The 23,792-nt window shown below is 41.5% G+C and overlaps 1 protein-coding gene across 1 annotated transcript; it reads right to left on the reverse strand.

Moving 5' to 3' along the window:
- Positions 1-517: 517 nt before the first annotated feature.
- Positions 518-23,362, reverse strand: LOC120731728 (arf-GAP with GTPase, ANK repeat and PH domain-containing protein 1-like). Its single transcript, XM_040028907.1, has 20 exons — positions 21,612-23,362; positions 19,817-21,047; positions 13,727-13,785; positions 13,554-13,641; positions 13,153-13,238; positions 12,904-13,045; positions 12,690-12,824; positions 12,440-12,561; positions 12,077-12,235; positions 9,479-9,562; positions 9,104-9,208; positions 8,863-9,010; positions 8,154-8,282; positions 6,996-7,133; positions 6,804-6,863; positions 6,405-6,556; positions 6,009-6,099; positions 5,152-5,374; positions 4,666-4,966; positions 518-4,234 (listed from the first exon to the last, which is right to left on the reverse strand). The coding sequence occupies exons 2-20, from the start codon at positions 20,961-20,963 to the stop codon at positions 3,953-3,955; spliced, it is 3,651 nt and encodes a 1,216-aa protein (XP_039884841.1). The 5' UTR covers positions 20,964-21,047; positions 21,612-23,362; the 3' UTR covers positions 518-3,952.
- Positions 23,363-23,792: the final 430 nt, after the last annotated feature.

The raw sequence follows: 23,792 nt of genomic DNA on the forward strand, positions 1-23,792 counted from the left end.
TAAATAAGCCCATGACCTACAAAGAAGTAGGGCAGACTCAGTAGAGGCCTTTAACGAGGACTTTGTTGCGCCATAAGATCTTATGGTTGAGTGTTGAATGATTCTGCTGAATGCCAAAAGACTCCGGCTGTCAGGAAAAAAAGGCTCTCAGCTTGTTTGAAAACAGGAACCTTCTGTCTGACCATGTACTACAAAAGTTTGTAGTCGCTGACAAATATCCCTGTTTTTAACGATGATACACGATATGGACAAAAGTGTTGGGCCACATTTCTTAATCTTTGAATTCATGTGATTTCAGTCTCCTCGTCACAGGTGTATAAACACAAACACAGAGGATCCAGTTCAATTCAGTTTTATTTATATGGCACCAAATCACAATAACAGTTTCCTCAAGGTGCTTTATATTGAAAGTTAATATAATAATAGAGAGAAAACCCTAAAAATCACATGACCCCCTGTTGCCAAGTGCTTGACAACAGGGGGAAGGAAAAACTCCCTTTTAACAGGAAGAAACCTCTGGCAGAGCCATGCTCAGAGGGGCCGGGGAGGGACAGGACAAAAGACACTCTGTGAGAGCTTAATAATAACTTTATAATAATTAGTGATTAAATGAAAATTGGTGTAGCCATGCAGCCTGCCTTTACAAATATTTTTGAAACAGTGGGTTGCTCTGAAGAGAGTGGTACTGTAATAGGTTTCCGCCGTTGCAACGATGAGTTGTGAAATTCCACCATCAAATGTAAATGATATTAATGCAAAGTGGATGTGTTTGGTACAGCAAAATGCCAGATCACATAAAGTTCCACATCTGGGTTGCTGAGTGCTGAGGCACACAGTGCTATCAAAGCTCTGTTAACTCAGTTACTGCAGAGCTCCAAACCTCCTCTGGTATTAACATCAGCACAAAAACTGTGCACTGGGAGCTTCATAGCATGGTTTTCCATGGCTGAGCAGGTCCTGTAGGTGTAATGTGTAGGAGGCCCTGTAGTGTACCGTTGTATTCTCATAAAATAACTTTTTAATTGTTTAGAAATTTTAGATAATGGCATGTAGTATCATTAATCATCGCAATCACTAATTATATTTACTAGAATAGCTCCAGAGGTTAATTTTCAGCTACTATTAGTCCTCCGTTGATACGCTGTGTCACTTATTGTAAAGCTGACTGATCATTACCAAGACCTTTTTACAGTTAGGTTGGCACTCTTCTGATTAGTAGAGAATTGGTTAGTTCTGTGTCTGGAGCATCAGCCTTGTGGGTTCAATGATAGTTTCAAATTGCCCCATTTAAAAATAAAAAACTTTCCTCTGAAGCTCGTTAGAGTGTTCTTGTTCTAAGAAGTGAAGGCTATTCCATGTGGGAAACTGCCAAGGAAAACTTAAAGACTTCAACAGCATGCACGTCTCCCCTCACAGAGCAGCAAAACTGGCTCTAACAAAGAACAGAAAGAGAAGTGGGAGGTCCCGGAGCACAGCTGAGCAAGAGGAGAAGTACATCAGAGTCTAGTCTGAAAAACAGATGCCTCAAAGGTCCTCAACCGGCAGCTTCATTATATGGTACCTACATGCATCAGTCTCAGTGTCGGCAGTATAGCGGGGGACTCCAGGATGCTGTCCTTCTGGGCAGAGTTGACAAGAAAAAGCCATAGATTCCTTTACTCAGTGTCTTTTCCTTATCCATCTTTATCGTTTCCTTGGCCATTCTCAGATTTTCGACTAGCCAAATTTATATCTTCTAAACCTGCATTAGGGCCACAGTGACACTGACTCTATGTAGAAGTGTTTTCAGGCTTATATGATTATTTACTGTCATTTACAGTGTAATTCTAATATGTTTAACGTTTTTGTTCGATAAAAACAAGGCTTTTTTTTCAAAAACTAAAACATTTGTAAGCAACCCCACATTTTAGTAGTGTTTATAATGCTACTAAACTCCAAGGTGTAAATTATACTGTTTATTAATAAGGGGACAAAATAAGTCAATAAATAACCCAAATCTGAACACACACACACACACACACACACACACACACACACACACACGCACACACATACACACACATACACACACATGCACACACACGCACACACACACACACACAACTCTAAGCAAAAACACCACAGCTTGGGCAGTAGCCTTAGTGTATTAATAATGAATACTCTGTGAATCATTGCATGAGTAAAAAAATACAAATGGAATACAAATGGAAGAAGATGTTTAAATCACAGACATGTATAGTCAGCTGAGCCTTCAGATAAACACAAGTTTATACGTACAGTACCGCAGGAGAGATGTTTTTATGCCGTTAAAAAAAGATATTAAATCGGGGAACATTCCTCTGGTGCATGTTTACAAATATTGAATCGTTCAAAATCCAGGTTTTGTAGATGAGAGCCTACATCTGCATCTGGCAAACCCTACTTTCCCTTTCTATTAGACACAGCAGGAATAAAAAACAAAATACCCTGACAGTCCACCAAAAACTGCATTATCTGGAAAAACATGTTAGTATTTTAAAACAGTTAACTTATCTGTTTTTTTTCTCTACATTCGACCAAAATCAAGGCATTTCACTTGTTCATTTGCACATCTAGTTTTACACTCGCCTTGATAATGAGCTACTGCTGGAGTCATAATGCATACATCCTATACATTATTTATGTCAGACACACCGATACAAACGTAACATAAAAACCTCCCGTTTTGGATGTCAAAGAGTTAATCAGGTGGTTATCAAAGAATAACTGGGCCGGGGCGCTGTACAGTAAATCTCTGAACAGAGTAACCCTTGGATTTTTATACACATAACCAACTGTACAAATCATACAACAACACTCTGGAAAATTAGGCTTTTTTTTTTTTTTTTAGAATCATAGTATTTTATCAATGCTTTTCTATACACGTACTCTGTTTATCTCTAAAACAGCCCTCCCTTTTTCATGTCGGCTTACACATCGTTTATGAGCTGAATTAGCAGCTGTGTTAAGCATAAACACACATTCACAGTCAAAATGAAAAACTGTTGCGATCTTTAACGCTAGAAATTCAAGATGCCCCTCAAATCTTAAAATTTATTGCAGCTCTTTACGTCTGGCCTGGAGATACTCTGATAAGCTTCTTTGAGGCCATTTTTAATGGAGTGGAGAATAAAGTTGAACACTGACTGCATTCTGAAACGTGAATCATACAATCTGATATTATCTATGGAGGACTATAAGTGCCAAAATAAAAAAAAGTAAGAATAAATTTAAATAAATAAATTTAAATTTTATTTATTTTACATTTTTTCCCTTTGCAACCTAATCCCCCTTCTATTTATTTCTGTATATTTCCCTTCTTTTATATTTATTTCTACAATTGCCTCAGTTAAAGTGGGATCAGCTTTTTGTCAATTGGTTAATAAATGCCAGTCTGACAACAGAAAAAACTGCCTAGAGAGATCATTGAAGAACTGAAGATGCTATATCAGCCTGTCACATTTTATAAATTAACCTTTGCTTATATTTATTTTAATATAATTTTAATTGTATTTCATTTATATACATTTTGTCATTTATGCGCTTATTTTTATTTTGGCACTTTCAGTCCTCCATACAGGATAAATACATTCCTTTAAACCTGAATGCAGAGGCAGAGGATGTCGTATTCCTTTTACCTTACCGTCACTTGTAAAGCGTAATGAGAAGACTTTGCCTTTTTTTTTTGGTTAAATCGTTCAAGCAGACTGCATGTGGCTGTGTGATTCACAGTTTACACTCCTGATACACACACAGACACCTTTTAGAACCTCATCTGGCTCTACGAGTGCAACATCTGGCAACATGTCCATCAGTCCCGCTGGCCTGTGTGGACGCGCAATGACACTATGAGGGTAAAGTGACAAACTCACACACACAAACATATACTCTAACACACTCTGATGCACAGGCTTTATGCCACACCACATTCCGGTTATGACACTGCTCTTCTGGAGGTGCTGTAACTCAAGCTTGTGCCGCCGCTCTTGTGCGAGATCTTGAGTGTCGTGGCAACCGTCAGGCTTGGTGTCATGGCAACAGGGAAGCTGGATGTGGCTGCCGCTGCGAAACCGACTGTCGCGGCGACGGATGGGGGCGGCTCGTTCGGGCATCCGTGCTGGAGCAAGATGTCGACACACTCTTGGCTGCCAGCGCTGTGAGCCAGAGCCAACGCTGTCTGGCCTTGAGCATCCCGATACCGAACATCACAGCCATACTGCAGGCGGGAAAAGAGAAGAAAGCAAAGTGGATTAGATTATGTAATAATCCCATCCTCCACACTTCAAGGAAGTTTTAGAATGTGTAGGAAAAAAGTTAAGCCTGAACAGGATTGCTCTAAATGATGTCAGAAAGGTGCGATTAAGTGAGCTTTTGTACCTTTCAGACATTTAGATCACCTTCAGTTGTCGGCTGAGTCATCTATTTAGACCACTTTTGTTCTTTGCTGAGTGAACGACTCAGAGGAGATAATTTTACCATTTTTGCACAGCTCTACAAAATGGTTTGCTGTGATGAAGAAATTTATAATCATTACCTAACCAAGTACCTCCACTGCAGCAACATCCCTATATATTTTTGAGAATACGTGCTTCCTAGCTGGCCGGACCAGTGTAAGATAAAAAAAAAGAGAGACAAAGGGAAACAAACCCAAATTAGAAGCTGCGTCATCACCACATCAGCCTGCTGACAGGCAGCGTGCAGGGGGGAAGCGGGCAGCCGCAGAGCTAAGAGCGACCGGGAGGAGCGTGCCAGGCTGAGAGGGGCATTAATGTCCTCCTTAGTGCAGTGGGCCAAAAGTAGCAGCAGCTTGGGGAGATTGTGCTCCATCACTGCCAACAGAAGACGGCCAGATAGAGTGATGTCTGGGCCCTCGCTCGTAGGAGGAGGCAACGGCGCCACAAACAGTTTCTGCTCGTATTTGGCTCTTATCCACGATTCCCGCTCCTCTCTAGACAAGGACAGAGAAACAAGTGAGTCATCAGCATTTACAGCTGACAGATGAGCTCTTTCTCTGAGTCCACTGGACTTTCCAGTGGACTCAGAGAAAGAGCTGCACAGCTCATGTGTCCATACTGTAAAAAAAGAAAAACTTGTGTATATATATATATATATATAAAGATGATTTGTCCTTACCGTGTAGCATCGGGTGCTGGTTTACGGTGGCCCATTGTGCGTGCCTCCCATATACTGTTGACCATGTGGTTGCCGATAGCACTGAGAACCAGCGTCAGCTCTCGTGGCAAATCATCCAGCGCCAGAGAGCGAACCCGTGACAGGTGAGTCCCCAGGTTTCTGTGGATGCCGGAACACTCGATGCATATGAGAGCGCCCAGATTCAGACTGGCCCAGGTCGGATCTTGAAGAGGGAGCGTGCACACAACAAATTAACTTCATTTGAAACTGACAGTCTACCAATTTCATTTGGCTGCGTGCCACTAAAATGCGCCCGATCGGCCATGGTGCACAACAGAAGAATCTGAGAAATCAGCATAAAAAAACCTCAGCATTAAATTTAATTTAGATCTGATAAGTCATCAAAATTCTTTATCTGGCCCTCAAACAATACAGAGATCATGTGAAAAATGTGGTACGTGTGGGATGTGAAAAATACCACACAAAGACACATAAAAATATTTGCATTCACACTCCATTGTCTTATCTCATAGCATGCGGATGAATGACTGTTTTCAAATATGCTAAATACCAATTTAAAAGTTAAAAGTACCCCGCTTTGAACGCTCTAAGGCACGGAAAGCTATTTTCAGACTGTCAGACGGAGGAGGGTCATACCCATTTTCCACGGTGATTGTCCACATTTGTTCTAGAGTCCGAACACAAAGAAGTTCAAGTCCGCAGCAAATTATTTTCTCCTCGCTCTATGCAGCTTCTTACACCAACAACAAAAGAGGTCTCGGCTCTGATTAAAACTTCCAAACGTGAAAGCAAACAGAGCAGTCAAATTAGGGATGAAATAGGCAAGCACGACTTACTGGGAGCGTCACAGTCCACACAGAAGTTGTTGCCCTTTGCATTGCGTATCGCCTGCAGAGCCACTGCATCACTCTGGCTGTTCCTTCGAGCCTGTGAGAGGCAAACAGTAACCAGAATAAATGAACTTGTATGAACTCTCCTGTTTAAATCTATTTCTGCAAAGAAAAAAGTGATGAATGACCGCAGTCATTGTACTGACAGTAACAGATAGAAAAAAAAAACAACTTAGGGTGGATCTTTAAAAAAAAAAAATCACTGTTCTTGTTTTTTCTCAAGGAGCTTTTTATCTGCAGGAAGTCTGTAATAGTTACCATTTGTCACTGGCAATAAAATGAATGAATGAAAAACTAGATTGCCGTGTGTCAGAGAGTGAATGTTTTCCTGTCGTTTCTTGCCTTGTTTTTGCTGCTTTCACACAGCTGCAGGCTGGCCAGGATCTGGTTCTCGATGGCTTGGACCCAGGAGTCCCTCTCTTCCACACTTTGTGCTTCAAAATGCCACGTCTGACCAGTGCTCGACACAATGAGGAAGTCAAAGTTATCCTCGTCTGAGACAAGAAAGACAATAACACAGAGCTCAGATTTTTTTTTTTTTTAATGATTTCTGGATGCAGAAATTTGAGCAGTAGGTTATTAACATCACTTCAGGATCACAGTTGTGCATAAGCAAGGTTTAGTTTTATGCTGCTGATCTGCAGGATTTAATTGATTAATTGTCAATATTTTAAATTAGAAGCTTGACTCTTAATGTGATAGCCTGGCATGTGTGGAGGCAGCGCAGCTGATTTATATTACCTGTCTTGCTTACGTTTCTTAAGCTACCAAAGCTTTTGAGTTTCCACATTTTGCGCTTAGCTGCATAAGAGAAGAGAGAAAATATCAGCGAAAAACACAAAGTCTTCGTCATGTGTAGTAAAGCTACAAATATCATTAGAAACATCCCGATCGGTGCCTATGAAAACATATTTGAAGCTTGTAATCATTTACCATCTGCTTGGCCGGCGGTGGCATCTCCTTTCTGATTCATGCTCTTCTTTCTGCGATGCTTTTTTCTGTCCGTGACCGGGGAGGCAGAACCTACGTCTTTGGTAGAGGAAGAGCTCGAGACTCCCTCAACTGCAGAGTCTTGTAACGAGCAGACAGGATAACAAACGTAAAATTACTACAACCCTGTTTCCGAAAAAGCAGGACACTGTATGAATTATACACAGAATGCAATCATTCACAAATTGGTGGAAATAGTAAAAAAAAAAAAATCAAATGCTGAAACTGAGAGATTTTAAGGTTTTTCTATGTTGGTTTTTTAATAGGTGCTCGTTTTAAATTTGATATCAGCAACACCTTTTTAAAAGGTTAGTGCAGGGACATGTTTGCCACCGTGTTGCATCAACTCTGGGCTTATGAGAACTAAGTGAAACAAATGTTGTTGTTGTTTTAAAAGAGAAATATTTTCCCATCCTAGCTCAAAATACTATTTCAGCTGCTCAATATTTCAGGGCCTCATTTGTCATGTTTTTCTTTTCATATTGTTAAATTCGTTTTCAATACTGCAGGCGGCACCTGAGCTCTTTTGCTGTGGAGCCACACAGCTGCAGATTGTGAGGAATGTTTTGTCATGCTGAAAAAAAAAGCAAGACATTTCCCGAAAATGACATCATCTGCATGGGAACAAACCCTTTGTATGTCTTTCAGGCCAAATGCACAAATATCGTGCCACGCCTTTATGGATGCTGGCTTCTGGACTGTATGCTGATACCAAGCTGGATGGTCCCTCTTCTCTGTAGCTGGGAGGATGCGGTATCCATGCCACCCAAAAATGATTTCAAATTGTGACTGGATGGTCCACAGAATAGTTTCCTACTTTTTCTCAGTCTAGCCTAAATGAGCTTGTGGCCTGAAAAGGTGACAGCCTTCCTAATTTTTTTAAAGAATGTTTTTCTTTCTCTGCAAAGTAAAGATTTTTCTTGCATTTGTGGAGGCGACGTTAATGACAGTGTGCTGTGAAGTGTTGCTGAACCCATGCAGTGAGGGCTCAAAGATCACAGCCATGCTGTCTTTGTAGTTTTGAAACATTTTTAATAACATTTTGTTTTTGTTACATTTCAGAAATTTCACTGTCTTACATGTTTTTAGTCCAATACTCACCAATGCTTTGAGCATGGTTAGATAGTGTGGAAGGACATCGCTGCACACCTCTGTTACCCCTCAGGAACAGGGCACCACCCAGCCCCTCCATCTCCTCAACTTGCAGGAGACTGCTTGCACTCATTGGGACTACAGGAAGGGTAGCAACCATATAAACAACCACATACTTAATAATAAAGCAATTTAGTCAAACACTAAATGTGAAAACAAACAGTGACGCTTTCTGACACTTGCATGCATTACTGATTTAGTTTTCCCACACACTCTTAAAGCACTTGCAAAATTCCTTATGATGCTGTTTTGTAGTCTTGCAGAGGTTTCACAGCCTGCTGCAATTTCCCCCCGTTTGCACAAATGCTTGACCCCTCCATTTACAACCGTCTTAAAATGCCAAGAACAATACGTACAAAGCAGTTCTGCAGCCTTCTTTTCTACATATCTACATTTTTTTTTTATCACTGTCTCTAATAGAAAAAGGTCATCAGGTAAAATATTTCATCTTATCAGCTCCACAGAGAAAAGTACCAGCATGGAGATTTAAAATCTTGAGCTTCTTAGATTAGCCAGACCAAAATCTGTTCAATATCACAGTAACTTTAGATGACATAATTAATTTACATGAGGTTTATTTAAATATATATAAGGTTTAGCTATTGTGAGACATCTAAAGATTTTTCCCTCTTTTGTGTACCATAGAGAACATCTTTACCCTCAGCTCCTTGAACGTCTTTGACCCGTCCGTTAAGCCCAGCTGGGGGGGCGCAGGCAGGGACGGCGCGAGGCGGCCGCTTTCCCGGCACCTTCACTGTCACTCGCAGCAGGTCCATCTCTTTCCCGGGGGCATTCAGCATGTAGTCCTGCCAAACCAGACATCAGCCATTACCATCAAACATCAGTCGTGCTTTCAGCAGCATAATGCTCTGGAGCGCTCTGTTAACAGGCCGACTCACATTGACACTGGAGTGATAGGACAGTATGCCATCATTGGACAATGTCACATACTTCTTCTTCCACTCTTTGTTGAGCGAGTTCCCACTGCGCTTCAGCAAGATGCCCTTACAGAGGCGAAAACACAGAAGACTGTCAATTTATTGCTAATGTCTCAAGTGTTCATTTCACATATTACGGCAGCATAATGAAAGCTGGCTGCCAAAAACACCCACTAACTATTCATCAGGGCAGAATGGGAGATCACAGCACTTCATCACGCCACACGATGAAATTGGCTTCACACGTCTGAAGTGACTGCTGGTGAGATGTCCTCTGCTGAGGGTCATCTGATACATCATATTTGTTTCTGTATCAAGTGCAAATCGGTGCCCTACCTGTTTGATGGGAATGGAGCGCCCGCTGCCCAGATCGCCCTTAAAGTCTGCGCTCCTTCTGTTTGAGTCGCTGCCTCTCCGGCCCTAAAGGAAGGGAAGGATGGACAATAACTGCATCAGGCAGGAATGGGCAGCTTATTGCTGATTTTAATTTATATTTCCCAGAGTTTCTGCTGGAAAGTTTCTGCTGGCTGTAAAAGCTGGCTTATAAGTGTGTATTTATAGCAACTGGTTCAGAGTAATTGTCTGTAGCTTTACATGAAGCTGCATTAATCTGTATTTTTATGCAAGTGTCTAATCAAATGCTTACAGCTCTGGTCACTTATAGCAATAAAGGCAGAGAGAATTACCACCCTAATTCTGTAGTTTTCCTCATCTGTATGGCGTCTGTAAGACCACTGTTTAGCTTTTCTGACCCACAGCTTTACTCTTCTGTTCACTATAATCAACTTCAGCCCCAGACACAGGAGGCTGCTGTTCTGATAATCCTCTGAATAAACTGCCTGCCCAGTGTAAAAAAACACTGACAAAATGAGTGAAGGCTTTCTATATATGTGGTGCATTTAGCAGCTTAAAAGCCAGTATGATCCATGTGATTAAACATAAGCATTAATTATTAGATTCAAATGTTGAGTCAGCCAGATGAGTAGGTCTCCAAGGTGATGCAAACATTTGTTAATGCAGGTTTTTAATGACATTTCAGATTGTTTTTCCCATAAGGCTGAATTTTCACAGCATTCAACAAAACCCCAAGTGAATATAATATTATAATTACATTATAGACATAATAGACCTTACAAATATGTAATGTTTGTAATGGATATTACAGTACATGTGTCAGAGTCTGGCAGAGGCAGACTGTATGTATTGTGAAGAGTGGACCCAAAATGCAGACTCCAAGGAACAGGGAACAAAACTTGAATGTAAACAAAAAGTGAGCCGTTTAATATGGCTGGTAAAAAAGGTACAAACAAAGGGCAAGGCAAACTAAAGTAAAACTAACATTAACCTAAACTGGGAGAACTAAACAAACAACAAGAAAAACCTAGACATTAAACTTGGAAACATGGCCTTGGAAACATGGCATGGGACGCAGACAACCTGACAATGAGACACTGAAAACAGAGGACTTAAATACACAGGAGGTGATTAGGGCAAGTGGGAACACATGGAGGAACAGCTGACTGACATGAGCCTAATGACAGGACAATGAACAAAGAACACACGACTCCTTCAAAATAAAACAGGAAACATGAGACAGACATGATAATACAAACTTGATAACATAAGACACGCAGCATGAAACACAAAGGGTGAGGGAAACTTAAATACAGGGGAAGAAAACACAAGGAGTATAATAACCAAATGAACTTTGCTAATCTAATGAACTTAAACATAAACAAAATCCAAATAAACTAAAACTTAAAACGCTGGGTCAACAGACCCAGGAACATGACAACATGTCTCTGCCATTGTATTGTCTTTGACTGTTAGCCCCACCTATCTCTATATTACTCTGCTCTATATTATTGCAATGATGTGGAAAAGTGTTCAGCCATCCCTCATGTCTCTATATTTCAAAATAAAGGGTGGAAAATGAGAAAAAGATGCAGTGATATACAAACATAAATGGAAATATGGTATGGCATGATATGTATTCTTTAGCACAGTTTCAACTCTCTTAGGCAAGTTTTCTTCTAATTTCTTTAAGTAGTTTTCAGGAATAGTTCTCCAGGCTTCTTGACGGACATTAAAAGCTCCCTGTTGGATGTTGGCTGCCTTTTGTTTTGTTGTCTGTCAGTTTGAGCTCACACTACTTTAATAATGTTGAGGTCCGGGCTCTGAATGATAGTGATCCATTGTGTGTTTGGGATCATTACTTTTTTGAAACAGCCTGTTAGTAACAAAGTGGCTAAAGATAAGTTTAAAATATGTACTAAGAAAGTGTCAAAAAACAAACAAAAAACACATTTCTCTGAAAATACTTTAAGAAAAACTTCAGAAACCCTGGAGAACTATTACTCAAAGCAACTGCTACAAAGCCTGGCTACTTGGAAACAAAATATAAGGAAATGAGGAATGGCTCAAGACTTTTGCCCAGTACTTATCTAAAGCATGCAACAAACTTTCAGCATCATCAAAATTATATTTTGAACCACTAAGATTTTCCAATGTGACCGAGCCGATGTCAAGTAATAATTTGCTGCATAGTTACCTGAATTTCTTAATTCCACAAACAGAAAAACGAAGAAAGAAGTCAGTGCTTCAGCTTTGATGAGAAAAACAATTTTACTGGAATTATTTTGCATCATTGGATGCAGCTTGTGCTTACAGTTAGCTGATAATTTAGCACCCTGTAGTTAATGTAGGGTCACTTCAGCTTAATTAGCTGTCTGTATTATATAACTTAAGACTATAAGTATGCTCCTGCATTGGGTTTGGTTTGTCCTGCCAAGTGTTTACGGCTCATTTTCTAAACATGGAAACCTACTGAAGGGTTGGATTGGAGTAAGAAAAAAAGTGGAGGAAAGAAGATTGACAGTAAAAATGCAAAAGGGTCTCTAAGCATGATTGGAGCTTGCACTGAGTAAAGTTTACCGCAAATCTAGTGGTACGTCTTCGGACGCTACGGACCAAGACAGGTGTAGTACCGTCCTGCTTCTCCCCTCTCAGTGTTCTGCCAATCTCTTTGTGACTGATCACAGGAGTGGAGGGAAGTGAGGACGAGTAGTCGCTGCTCTGCCCACCGTTACTCGCCTAAAGAGAGGGAGATAGAGGGAAAAAAACAGGAACAGGAGGAGGACGGAGGAGATGAAGTGATAATTGAGCAGAAGGAGCAAATAGCTAAGCCTGATACAACAGCATGCACACTTTAAAAATAGCCTGACAGCAAAATGAAATACAGAAAATAGAGTAACAAAAGCTGCTTCTTATGGACAACAGGTAAGGTGCTGGTTTTACCTGTCCTGGAAAGACACCGGAGACTGGGGTGGAGCCTCCAGAGTGGCTGGGAGAATTGGGAAGAGATTTACAAGAAGCCAGTAGGGCAGCTTGTTTTTTAGCTGCCATGATCTTCTGAGCAGCTGTGGCAAAACCCCCCCCCCAGAAATTAAATTAAAAAATGAAACATTAGTCCCCAATAAAATTCATATTTGTCCATCCTCTACAGCACCACACACCATATGGTTCTGGATATGACAGACGTACATACCATCCGTGAAGACTCTGTTCACATTGAGGCCGTACGTCGCACAGGTTTCATAGTAAGTGCAGCGCCGCACGTCTGAGCAGAGCTGTCTGGCCCTGGCATCATCTATCACTCTGGGGTTGGTGCTGCTGATCTTATCTGGAATAAGCAAAAATCACCCAACTACAACGAGAGTTCATTATAAAGGAAGCGCAGATGCTGAGCGTGAGCATCTTACCCTGAGTGCCGACGACTATGAAAGCGATCTCAGTTACAGGCCGATGGATTGCAAGCTGGTGATAGATTTTGTAAACTTCCTGGAAGCTGGCCTCATTTTCCAAACTGAAGACCAAGATTACTGCGTCCACCCAACTTGCAAACTAACAAAAGGGAAAAATAACAGCAATCAAAAAGTACAAGAGGGAAGAAATACTTACTCTTATTAAAAATAAGCCCTCAAACAAGTTCAGCTCGATTCTCCACCCACCTGAGGATCCGGGAGTTCTGTCTCTTCTCTGATTATCAGCAGATGGCTCTGACCATCAACTAGCACATCCTTAATATACTGGCGTCCTGGCAAATATTGGAACAAACAAATGTTTTTAAAGCTTTTACATAATAACTCATTTGATATTTATAGCACTAAAATTGTGATTAAAGTGATTAAAAGAATGATCCTGGATCATCTAAATCAGAAACAGCCAGCATCCATCTGCTGGAGGAGACTCAGGTGTCGCTTGTCGGAGATCTGACTTTAATAGTGTTCAGCCTTTACCTTACATTTTAGAGTTGAGATGACTGTTGTTGTCAACTATATAAGTTAAACCAAATCAATCTGAACGGAGTTCACAAAGCTCTGCTCTTAATGGGTGGAGATGTTAAACCAACCTTCTGAGTTCTCCAGTGGGAGGTAACTTCCAGTTAAATGTCTGTGGACCAGAGCAGACTTCCCACTGCACAGACCACCCAAAACACCCTGAAGAGCAGAGACAGAGAGAGAAATTATAAATTCAATATTAAATCCACAAACTGATTTGTAAAAACTATAATCTCCTGCTTACCAGATGTAGCTCTTGCACAGTTTGGCTCATCGTCCATTCTTGACTGCTGGTGCATACAACTGAGGGCAAACGTTCACAGCAAAAACAGAGGAAGACGGGATTCATCGGTGAAAAGTTGAGTTGAAACACAGGAACAAAAACAAACAAATATATATAACGTGATATAGGACATAAAGCACTTGGGTATTCCCCTGCTTTGAGTCTATGTGCTATTTTGGGTGGCATTACTCCTCACATTCATTTTTGAGGGGGTTTGTGTGAGACGCAGGCAGCCCAGTAACTAATCAAAGCTAGCCTAAAAACAGGCCCAATATTCTAAGTTGATAGTTTTTATAGGGGTGTATGTGCTGATCTGGAGTCAGTTCGGTAGGATTTAGTATAAATACATTATTCATCCATCCCTGACCTTTATCTTACCCAAGTCAGGGTTGCATGGGGGCTGGAGCCTATCCTAGCTGTCATCGGGCAAGAGGCAGGGTACACCGTGGACAGGCTGGCAGTATGTCACACGGTTATCATGGAGAGATCATGGAGGCAACCAGTACCGCTCATATTCACGCCCATGGCTAATTTAGAGTCGTTGGTAAACCTAACATTCTGGATCGCGAGAGGAAGCCGGAGTCCTCGGAGAAAACATTTAGACTCCACGCAGAGGGAGCACTCGGCTGGCCGATGGATTCAAAGCCAAGACCTTCTTGTTGTGAGGTGGTGATGCTAACCACTGCATTACTGTACTGCCCCCTAAATAAATAATTTGACTTAAAATACAGATTTATATTTAAACATATTCTTGCTATTTTTATGCAAAATAGCTCTACTCAACCCTTTAACACAACAATTCAACCCTTGGTAACATTTTACAGCAGACTTAGCAACCATGAAGTTGCTTTTGATGATGAGTGAAAACCACAGTTAGTTAGCTTCATTTGAAATAAAAATAAAAATAAATAAATAAATAAATAAAATATGACTTTAAGTGTCTCCAGCATTGTTACGGTCTAAAACAGTCACTGGATTCAGTTCAGAGTCAGGATAAAGCAGAAAACTATAATACCGAACCTCGAGTTTCTAAAACACACACAATGTCCCAAAAACACTTAGCAGTAGTATGATTGCTGGCCAGGTTTGGCCTAACTATCTGTGGATCCAACACAGTGAGCAGCATTAATGTTCAAGCACCCCCATCCACCCTCTGAGCTGAAAGAGGCTGTCACTCCCCCAACTGTGAGCACCCAGAAAATTCAATCAAGTGTACAAATGTGCAAGTCTATACGAGTTAGCCAGCATGGCAGGTATCTTTACTTTACCCTAACATTGTTAAACCACCTTCTTTTCTCCCTCTTATTCTGATTAACTGGCAAAACCAACCTTAACGAGCCATTAATTCTTTTATTCACCCTCGAAGACTAAAAGAAGAAAAAGAAAAGAGATATGAGCCAGCTGGAGTGAGATAATTCATTTTATTCCCTGTGCAGTTCCCCTCATTTCATGAATTTTATAGAAGTCAGTGTCAACTGAAACAAGACCGAGTATGCCACTTGGTGCTCTGTGGTATCGAGAAGATGAAACCTGATTCAAAAGGCTTGTGATGGAAGATCGTTTGCATAAGAAAGTCAAATAACCTAAAGTGGGTTAAGATTTGAGTCAAATATAAGTCACAGTGTTTCAGAATTATTTGTAGAAACACGTATGCTCATGCAGCATTCTGCGAAATAATGTTTTGTTGAGTAATCCTCTAACACTGGACTCAAGGAACACACAGATTTACTGCACTGGAGATTTTTCTTGTATGAAAACAATCTTGAGGGCTGACTCTGGGTGTACACAGTTTGCTGAAATTAGTTTAGAGGAGGAGAGGAGACAGAAAGTAAATGGCTCTTTATGATAGCTAACTCATAATCAGCATCATTTTAAACTTGCGGCAGACGTCGGACTCTAGAGATGAGCGCACTAAATCCTCCGTCTGTTAACGTTGTTATTGTACAGAAAATGTGTTCACTTAGTTACTAGGCATCTATTTTTGTTCAAAATGTTGATGAGCCACTGTGAATTATAATCTCAATTCCCTGTTCTTAGCTGACAGGAGTGGCACCGGGTGTGTTCTTCTGCTGCTGTAGCCCATCTGCTTCAAGATTTGAGATGCTCTTCTGCATACCTCGGTTATGACAGTGGCTATTTGAGTCACTATTTACCTCCCATCCTATATTTCATTCCTGAAGGAACTGTCTGTGAAAAACTTTCATACACAACACACCTTCTTTCATTGCATTTTTAACAATATATTTGCTACATTAACCACACTTTGTGGAATGACTAGACCCTGCAAAAACAGCTGTTTGTGTTGCTTTCCTGTCACTGCCTCTTAGCGATATGAACATCACCAGAACATTATGAACATTAATTCTCAGTCAACTATGATGACTGAGAATTATTAAAAACTGTCATGGTGATAAATGATGGCGAGAGTATGGCCAAATGTACCTAGTACATTGGTTAACTGTCATCATAATACCAAATCCTGTTTTATTGTGTAATTCTATCACTCAGTGTAACCTACAGTCACAGGCTGAAATAATATTTTGTAGAGTGGACAAATTACATGATAAAAACTCTTTACCAGCAGCACAGACAGCAGTATTAGTGTGGGAGGTAGAGTACCAAGGCAACTGTTAAAATGTATTCTTATTCTTATTTTTGTTCCTCTGTAGCTCAGCCTTTAATTTAATTCTGAGGTCATGGATATATTTCTTTTCCAGACTCTACAGAAGTATAAATCACAAGTCACTTAATCTCAGCTGCAACATTTGTCTTGAAAGAAATGCAAGATTCAGCAGGAATATTATATAATAACCTCAACTAGTTTCAGGCTTTATACCAGTGAGATCTATCTATCTATCTATCTATCTATCTATATATATATATATATATATATATATATATATCCCCATGGGCTGAGGAATTGGCAGCCAAAAGAATTCTTTAAAACAAAGAGATTTTTAAAAACTTTAATTCATTTACAATTTTATTATTATCTGCAGCTTTTCTTTTACCCTTTAAATGCCTTTATGCGCTGCATTATAAATAAAGCATATCTTTGTAGCGAACAGGCTCTGGATCTGGTTTTATGGCTGAATTTTCCTTTGTTTTATCTTTGACAGAAAGATGTCGGTGAATGGACATTGAGCAGAGAGAAAAAGAGGGGCAGACAGACAGACAGAGCCACAGAGGACACCATACACATGTGCAAATATGAAGCTGAAGGAACAACACAAATCCCCATCAGCGGGGGCAAAAACAATGCGATAGTGCTTACAGATGTACAGTGATGAGGAAACTGTCTCACCAGAGACAATGACACAGACATTTCTTGCACACGCACGCACGCGCGTGCACTCTCTGAAGCTGGCAGGTCACGCTGAGCTGGGTGGAGCGAGCTGCAGCGTCGTCCTGGTTCCACGGGGACACAGATACTAACTTTAAACCGACTCCACTCTCCCTCGTCCCCATCTTTGGGCAATCCCCCCACCTGCGCCCACACTCCCCTCCATCAAGAGCGTCACACCACAGACCAAATAGCACCTCTCGCGGCTTGCTGTTGCCATGGCAACTCCATTTTCCAGAAGCCTCCATCCAAGCCTGGGTCTCTATACGATAAACGGTCTCTCATGGATACAGCGACGTGTGTGAGAGGCATGGAGATGTGATGTCCACCTGAAAACACGAAACTGCGCGCGTCTCTCACGTTCTGCCGGTGTTGGCCAATATTTTCTGCATCAAAATCAGCGAGTTTGTCCGCCAGCAGAACGCTGACATTTTAAGCTGCAATTACAGACTCATCATGACACAACATAACGCTGACAAATGAATGGACTGCATTTGAAGGCTGATTAACTCCACGCACAGAGCAGGAAGTGGCGGGGACCCGCTCCCCTCGCTCCGCCGATGAACACAGCTCTGTGTATCCCAAACCTTAATTATTCATGTCCCACTTACTCCCGACAAATTATTCAGGGCTTACTCCAAATCCTACACACCCTGTCAAAGATTTTTTTAAAGAAAGAAAAAAAAATGAAAAATTGATAGAGTTGCATCATGAACACTGAACACATTTCTGTTTGTTTGATATCCCAAACATAGAGTCAAAGCACTCAAGACACATGACAGCATTTTCACATGAAAAACCCCCATCTTTGCTATTTACTGCTGTGATGGCCTCAGCTTTACCAAGGAGGAACAGCTTGTACACATTTGAAACACTCTTACTCTAAAAATCTCTTTGGAGCTCTTCCCTTTCTCTCAGTAAGTTTGCTGTAATTTCCCCCCCTCTTGCCATAGGTTTATTAATTCACAGTGACCTGATATTCTAATCACCTCTCCATCAGATATCCTGCAGGCCTACATCAGATCCAGCTTCTATTTTTAACTAAGATATTAACTTGACATTTACTTTTTACAGTGCAAATCTAATGATTAACAACAAGCTTGTTTTCATCATCTATTACCATCTTAAATAGATGATTGGTCAATAAAACAAGGTGATATATTTAAATTGCTTCTAAGGTCCAAAACCGCTAAGCACAAAGAGAACAGCGAATAAAAATGTGAAATGGTTGCAATATCTATCAAAATTGTTCATTTTTACCAGTTTTTGGACAGCAAGTTTTCTATTAGCAGCACAAATTCATTACTGTAGCTAAGCTGTGTTTTTCCCACTTGTGCCGTGAAAGAGTAATTGAATATTGAAAGGACATATACCACTTAACCTTAAAAACAAATACTCTTCATCCACATTAATATTCACTCAGGCATTTATTTTCTATGTCCAGATACAAAAACATCATTATTTGCTTTTCGTTGTAATTCTTATAAATTCTCAAAGGTACGCTATTTCCTCAGATGTTATTATGATTGCTTCTTCTTCTTCTTCTTCTTCTAGCTACTCCCTTTAGAGGTCGCCACAGCCAATAATCTGCTTCATCTCCGTAGCCCTAGCATCCTCCTCTGTCACACCAACCCTATGCATGTCCTCCCTTCACTGCATCCACGAATCTTCTCTGTGGTCTTATTCTTTTCCTTCTGCTCCTAGCAGCTCCGTATTCAACATCCTTTGTGCAGTGCACTATCCACTATCCCTCCTTTGCACATGTCAAAACCATCTCAGCCTTCCTCTCTAACTTTGTCTCCAAACTGCTCAACCCGAGCTGCCCCTCTGATGCACTCATTTCTAATCTTATCTCCCATGGTCACCTCATATGTTTATGACTACATATTTATTATTATTCCACCCTAAAACTAATCTCAAATACACCAAGAGCCCACAAATAAGTGGAATTGTTTCATCTGATCTCACTAAATAGGAAAAGTTACCTATTAGCTTTAAGTAACTGGAACATTTCTAGCCCTTCGGGTGTTACCTACCATGCAATACAACAAACATGACAAAGCTCACTTGTAAAGTTACCACATGTTCATGTTAGCTATCTTTTTTTATTTACACAAGTCTTCTATTTCCCCAGAGAAACGTGCAAAGGAAACAATTACAGAAGATGTTTCACACAAATCGTTAAGCCAAACTAAAGCAATGATAATGCATTTTTTTCACTATACTTGTGTCTGCGTGGAACTTTCAGCAAGTGCTTCACATAAATTAAACGTGTGGATAAATAAGCGAGTGCATTCGAGCATAACTAAGAGGGGGCGGTTTTGTTTTTTTGAGGGATTTAGCTCCACACAAACTCCAGAGAAGGCAATATACATGGGTAATAAATACGGGACCCTACTTAATTACACAGAATAAACTAATCATCTTAATTGGCTAAGTTTTTTCCTCCCGAGGGACTGCTGTTGGGTGAAACAAAATATATCTGAAATGATTTTTTTTTTTTGCCACTTTTACACCAGAGATCTCATTCATATTGTTCGCCATGTGCAACGAACTCTGATTCTTAATCACGTGTTAATTTAGGTCTGGGTCTGTCAAAAGAGTCCAGAAGAGTGAGACTGTCAAATAAAGGGGTGCTGGTGTGCTACTGTTTACAGCCTTCATTTGCATTTGTATGAAGAGATAGTAGATTCATGAGGTTGCCTTACCTTCCTCCTCACTCGAACCTCTCTCCACAGGTGGATACAGCGGAGGTGGAGTGTTGACGCCGGCTGGCACGCCTGCACTTTTGGTAAAAATCCCACTAATGAACTTGAGCATCTTACGATCACGAGGGGGAGGAGGAGGAGCACGGTGGATTGTTCCTCCGTGTCCCTCCTTTCCCTTCTTCAGGTCCTCGGAGAGGCAATGTAGGTCGCTGTTGTCCAGGGTACGACTTGTGGGCTTTCTCTGAGCCCTGGACATGTCGGTAGCGGATAAGGAAACGGAAACTGTCTTAAATCTCTCCCCCTGAGGGCTGTCCCGGGTCATTATGCCTGAATATCCTCCACTGACGGGAGCTCCGGGACGGATGAGCGCCCCCCTGCCATCGCTGTCGGCCCAGGACGCCCTATAAGGCCCCATGGTTGTAGCTGCTGTTAAGGGGGACTGGTCCCCAAAGCGGTTATCCCTTCTGTCCAAAGTCTTTGCAGAGTGATACAAGGTTGTTGTGTTGGTCTCTCTGAACTCCCTCCATGCAGAGTTACCTCCTGCGTGGGATCTCATCAAGACTTCAGGACGTGGGCTGACCTGTGATGGGACAGAAAAGGGGAGGCTGCAACGTGAACGACCGCTCAAGTCCGCTCCATTTTCACCCTTTAAGAAGAGCATGGGGGGCTCCCGGTAGAGCTCAGTCTTAGGGCGCAAGGCATCTGAGCGAGGTCCCTCTCTGCGCGCAGTTCCCTCTGTGGTAGTTCCTCCATATACTTTAACCATTTGCTTGACAGGTGGGTGTTCAAAAGAAGCGTCTTTGCTCTTACCAACCGATACAGTGTCTTTTTGGTGTCCATCCCTCCTCTCAGGCTTCCCTCTGTTCTCACTAGGGCTGCCATACTTGACCCGCACCTGTTCCACTTCCTCTTTTACTTCTGTGTTTTCTTTTTCTGCCACTTCCAAACACACAGGTTCTTCCTCCCTGTCAGGAGTAATGTTCAGCTCCTCCTTCTCCTCCTCTTCCTCCTTCTTAGGGCTCCCTTCCCCCTCTGGAAGAGCCTCCGTCTGGCTTCCTGCTACATCCTCTGGCAAAGCCTCAACCTTCACCAGAGTGAGGGATATGAGGTAGGTGGTGCGTCTCTGTGGGTTGGCTGCTTTGCTCATTGGGACAGCAGACCTCAGTGCAGTGACACCTGCTCTCTGACCTCAAAAGACCTGCACACCTCGGTCATGGCAACCAGGATGAGACTGAAGACCAGAAGAAAAAACAAAATCAAATACAGATCTGATCAAATGATGTGTGGCAGATTTTGGCTGATGTCGGGCTAATGCACTTGACAGTAGTCCAAGTTTGCTCTTAAAACCTTAATAAAAACAAGAAGTCAGTAATAAAAAATAGAGGAACACTTGAATTGCAAATTTATGGAATATATTCAGAAGGCTGACCCACTGGTGAAACAAGTCTAGACTGTTTTTTTTTTTTTTTTAAATGCCTCCATTAATCCTCTTCAATGCACACCACTACTACTGGTCTCTACCACTGATTCATTCATAATCCTTCTCCCTCTCTGCCTTGCTTTCCTTCTTAAATTCATTTATTCAGAGCAAATCTGACACAGAGACACATGGATGGATCTAAATAAGGTATATCTTTCCACGGAGTAGGTGTCCCTGCCTCAGATTTCAGCCTGGAATTATGCAACAGTCTATACATTCATGACTGATCCATTTCTTGAATAGGGCTAATATTAATACTAGCTGTATAATGCCACCCTACTACAACATTTGTCTCAGCTTTTGCTCATATCATACCTTCTTTTTTTTCTCTCCCCACTGAAGAGTATCCATTCACGGCTTCGTGCACATTTGATCTGACGAAGAAATCATCCTGCCGCCGGATTACCATTCATATCAAATGGCACATCAAACAAGGCTGACAGAAAAGAGCTTCAACTGAAGATGAAAACAGGTGAAAGGGGAACAACAAAATGGAAATCATTCACTTGTCACGAAGCGTCTGGCAGCTGGAGCCTCCGATCGACAATGTCATGCATAAAATTATGTATGCACAGTGCGAGGGTCACTGAGAGATGCTGAAAAAACATCTGTTGTTATGTCTCGAGAAAAGCTAAAAAAAAAATTAAAAAAAAGAAAAAAGAAAAAAAGAAAGGGGGATAAAGTAGCCCGATTTCCACAACCCAAGCAATGCTTTCTTCTGCATGTATGCCTCCTCTGGAGAGCAGCTCCTCTCGGTCACTGCATCCTCTCCTCCGAGTGCCTCATCCAATTAGCAAGTCAATAAAATGTGTCTGTGAGGCAGAGGAAGCCCACCAGCTCACCACAGCCCCTCCTCCTTTTTTTCCTCCTTCTTTCCTCCTCTTCTCACTGCCACAGAGCCATGGAGCCCCCCTGCTTACGCGCCGTTAGCCTGCCGCACAACCACATCCACGCTGGATACGGCTCGGGCAATCAGGCTGGGGAATGAGCAGCTTGCTGTGAGGCGGTGGTGGTCCTTGCCCACCTTCATCACATTTTCTTTTTATCTGTGCCGACACACACACACACACAAAAAGAGAGACAGGAAGGAGGAAAAAAAAAAAGCCTCAGCTCTACTCCTGCCAATGCATCTGCTCTGTCTCTAGCTCTTTCTCTCCGCTCTCCTTGTGAGCAGCTCCTGCTTTCTCTCTCTCTGCCTCACTGCATGTCCTCTTTGAGTGAGAAAGTAAGGATGTACAGGATGGATCGTTTCTAAAGGGGAAAAAAAAAATAGAAAGATATAGAAAATGTTAAACAGAAGATAGGTTTTTGAGGGAGGGAAGCTATCTACAGTAACAGCAGGAGAAATGGAGGGAAAACTGCAGATATTGATGATAAGTTAGGTGGAAGACATCAGAGAAGATACAAGATGCGGAAGGACAAAAACATACTTTAGAAGTAACGCAATACACAACCTTCAGGTAGAAGGTCCTATTTTGTCTTGTCTCTTAATCACGAACCTGTCAGCATCAACAACATGACTCAGGGATCAAGCAAACGGCTTTCTTCTCACGCTTACATTTAAACCTCAGAGTCACAGTTGTTGTTGTCTCGATTAAAAACAGAAGATCGAGCCGTAAAACCTATGGGCATCCGTATGTTATGTTAAAGCTTTCGTGGTTTTAAGATGTTTACTAAACATATTGTGATTTATTAAGGCTGCTGAAATTCTAATAGTAGCATCATAATCAGTTAATAATGAAAAGTAGAGTTTCTTTCAGCAGCAGTACAATCACACACATTGAAGCTAACTCTGGGACTAAAAAAGGCTCTCATCTCATCTCATCCTATTTCATCTTATCGACTTAAATCTTCACTGGCATTTTTGTTTCTCATTTTTTTGATATGTACTTTATAATTTACTTGTTAACCGTTCACTTTGCTTTTGGCACATATCTGGAATGACATCTATTCGTTTCCATACTTAACTAATGGATCGCCTTAACTAATGAGGGCGATCGTGGCTCAAGAGTTGGGCGCTCGTCTTGTAATCGGAAGGTTGCCGGTTCGAGCTCCGACAGTCTCGGTCGTTGTGTCCTTGGGCAAGATACTTCACCCGTTGCCTACTGGTGGTGGTCAGGGGGTCCGGTAGCGCCAGTGTCCGGCAGCCTTGCCTCTGTCAGTGCGCGCCAGGGTGGCTGTGGCTGCGATGTAGCTTGCCATCACCAGTGTGTGAATGTGTGGGTGATTGTGTATAGTGTAAAGCGCTTTGGACCAAGTAAAGCGCTATACAAATACAGACCAGACCATTTAACTAATACGTAAAAGTCAAAAATGGCTATTACTCATATAGCCTACAGTATGTGTCAGATATTTCAGTTGTGCTAATAATGGCGCTATTTTCAAATGCCTGTTTAATTTTCGGGCTTTTTGAGTGTTTTCTTTGTAGCCACAGGTGGTTGCCATTTAGGTGGAAATCATGGAAAGTTAAAACCCACGTTTAAAAAGCAGAACAGT

Source organism: Simochromis diagramma, unplaced genomic scaffold (assembly GCF_900408965.1).
Source record: "Simochromis diagramma unplaced genomic scaffold, fSimDia1.1 OVJJ01000483.1, whole genome shotgun sequence".
NCBI classification, from domain to species: Eukaryota; Metazoa; Chordata; class Actinopteri; order Cichliformes; family Cichlidae; genus Simochromis; species Simochromis diagramma.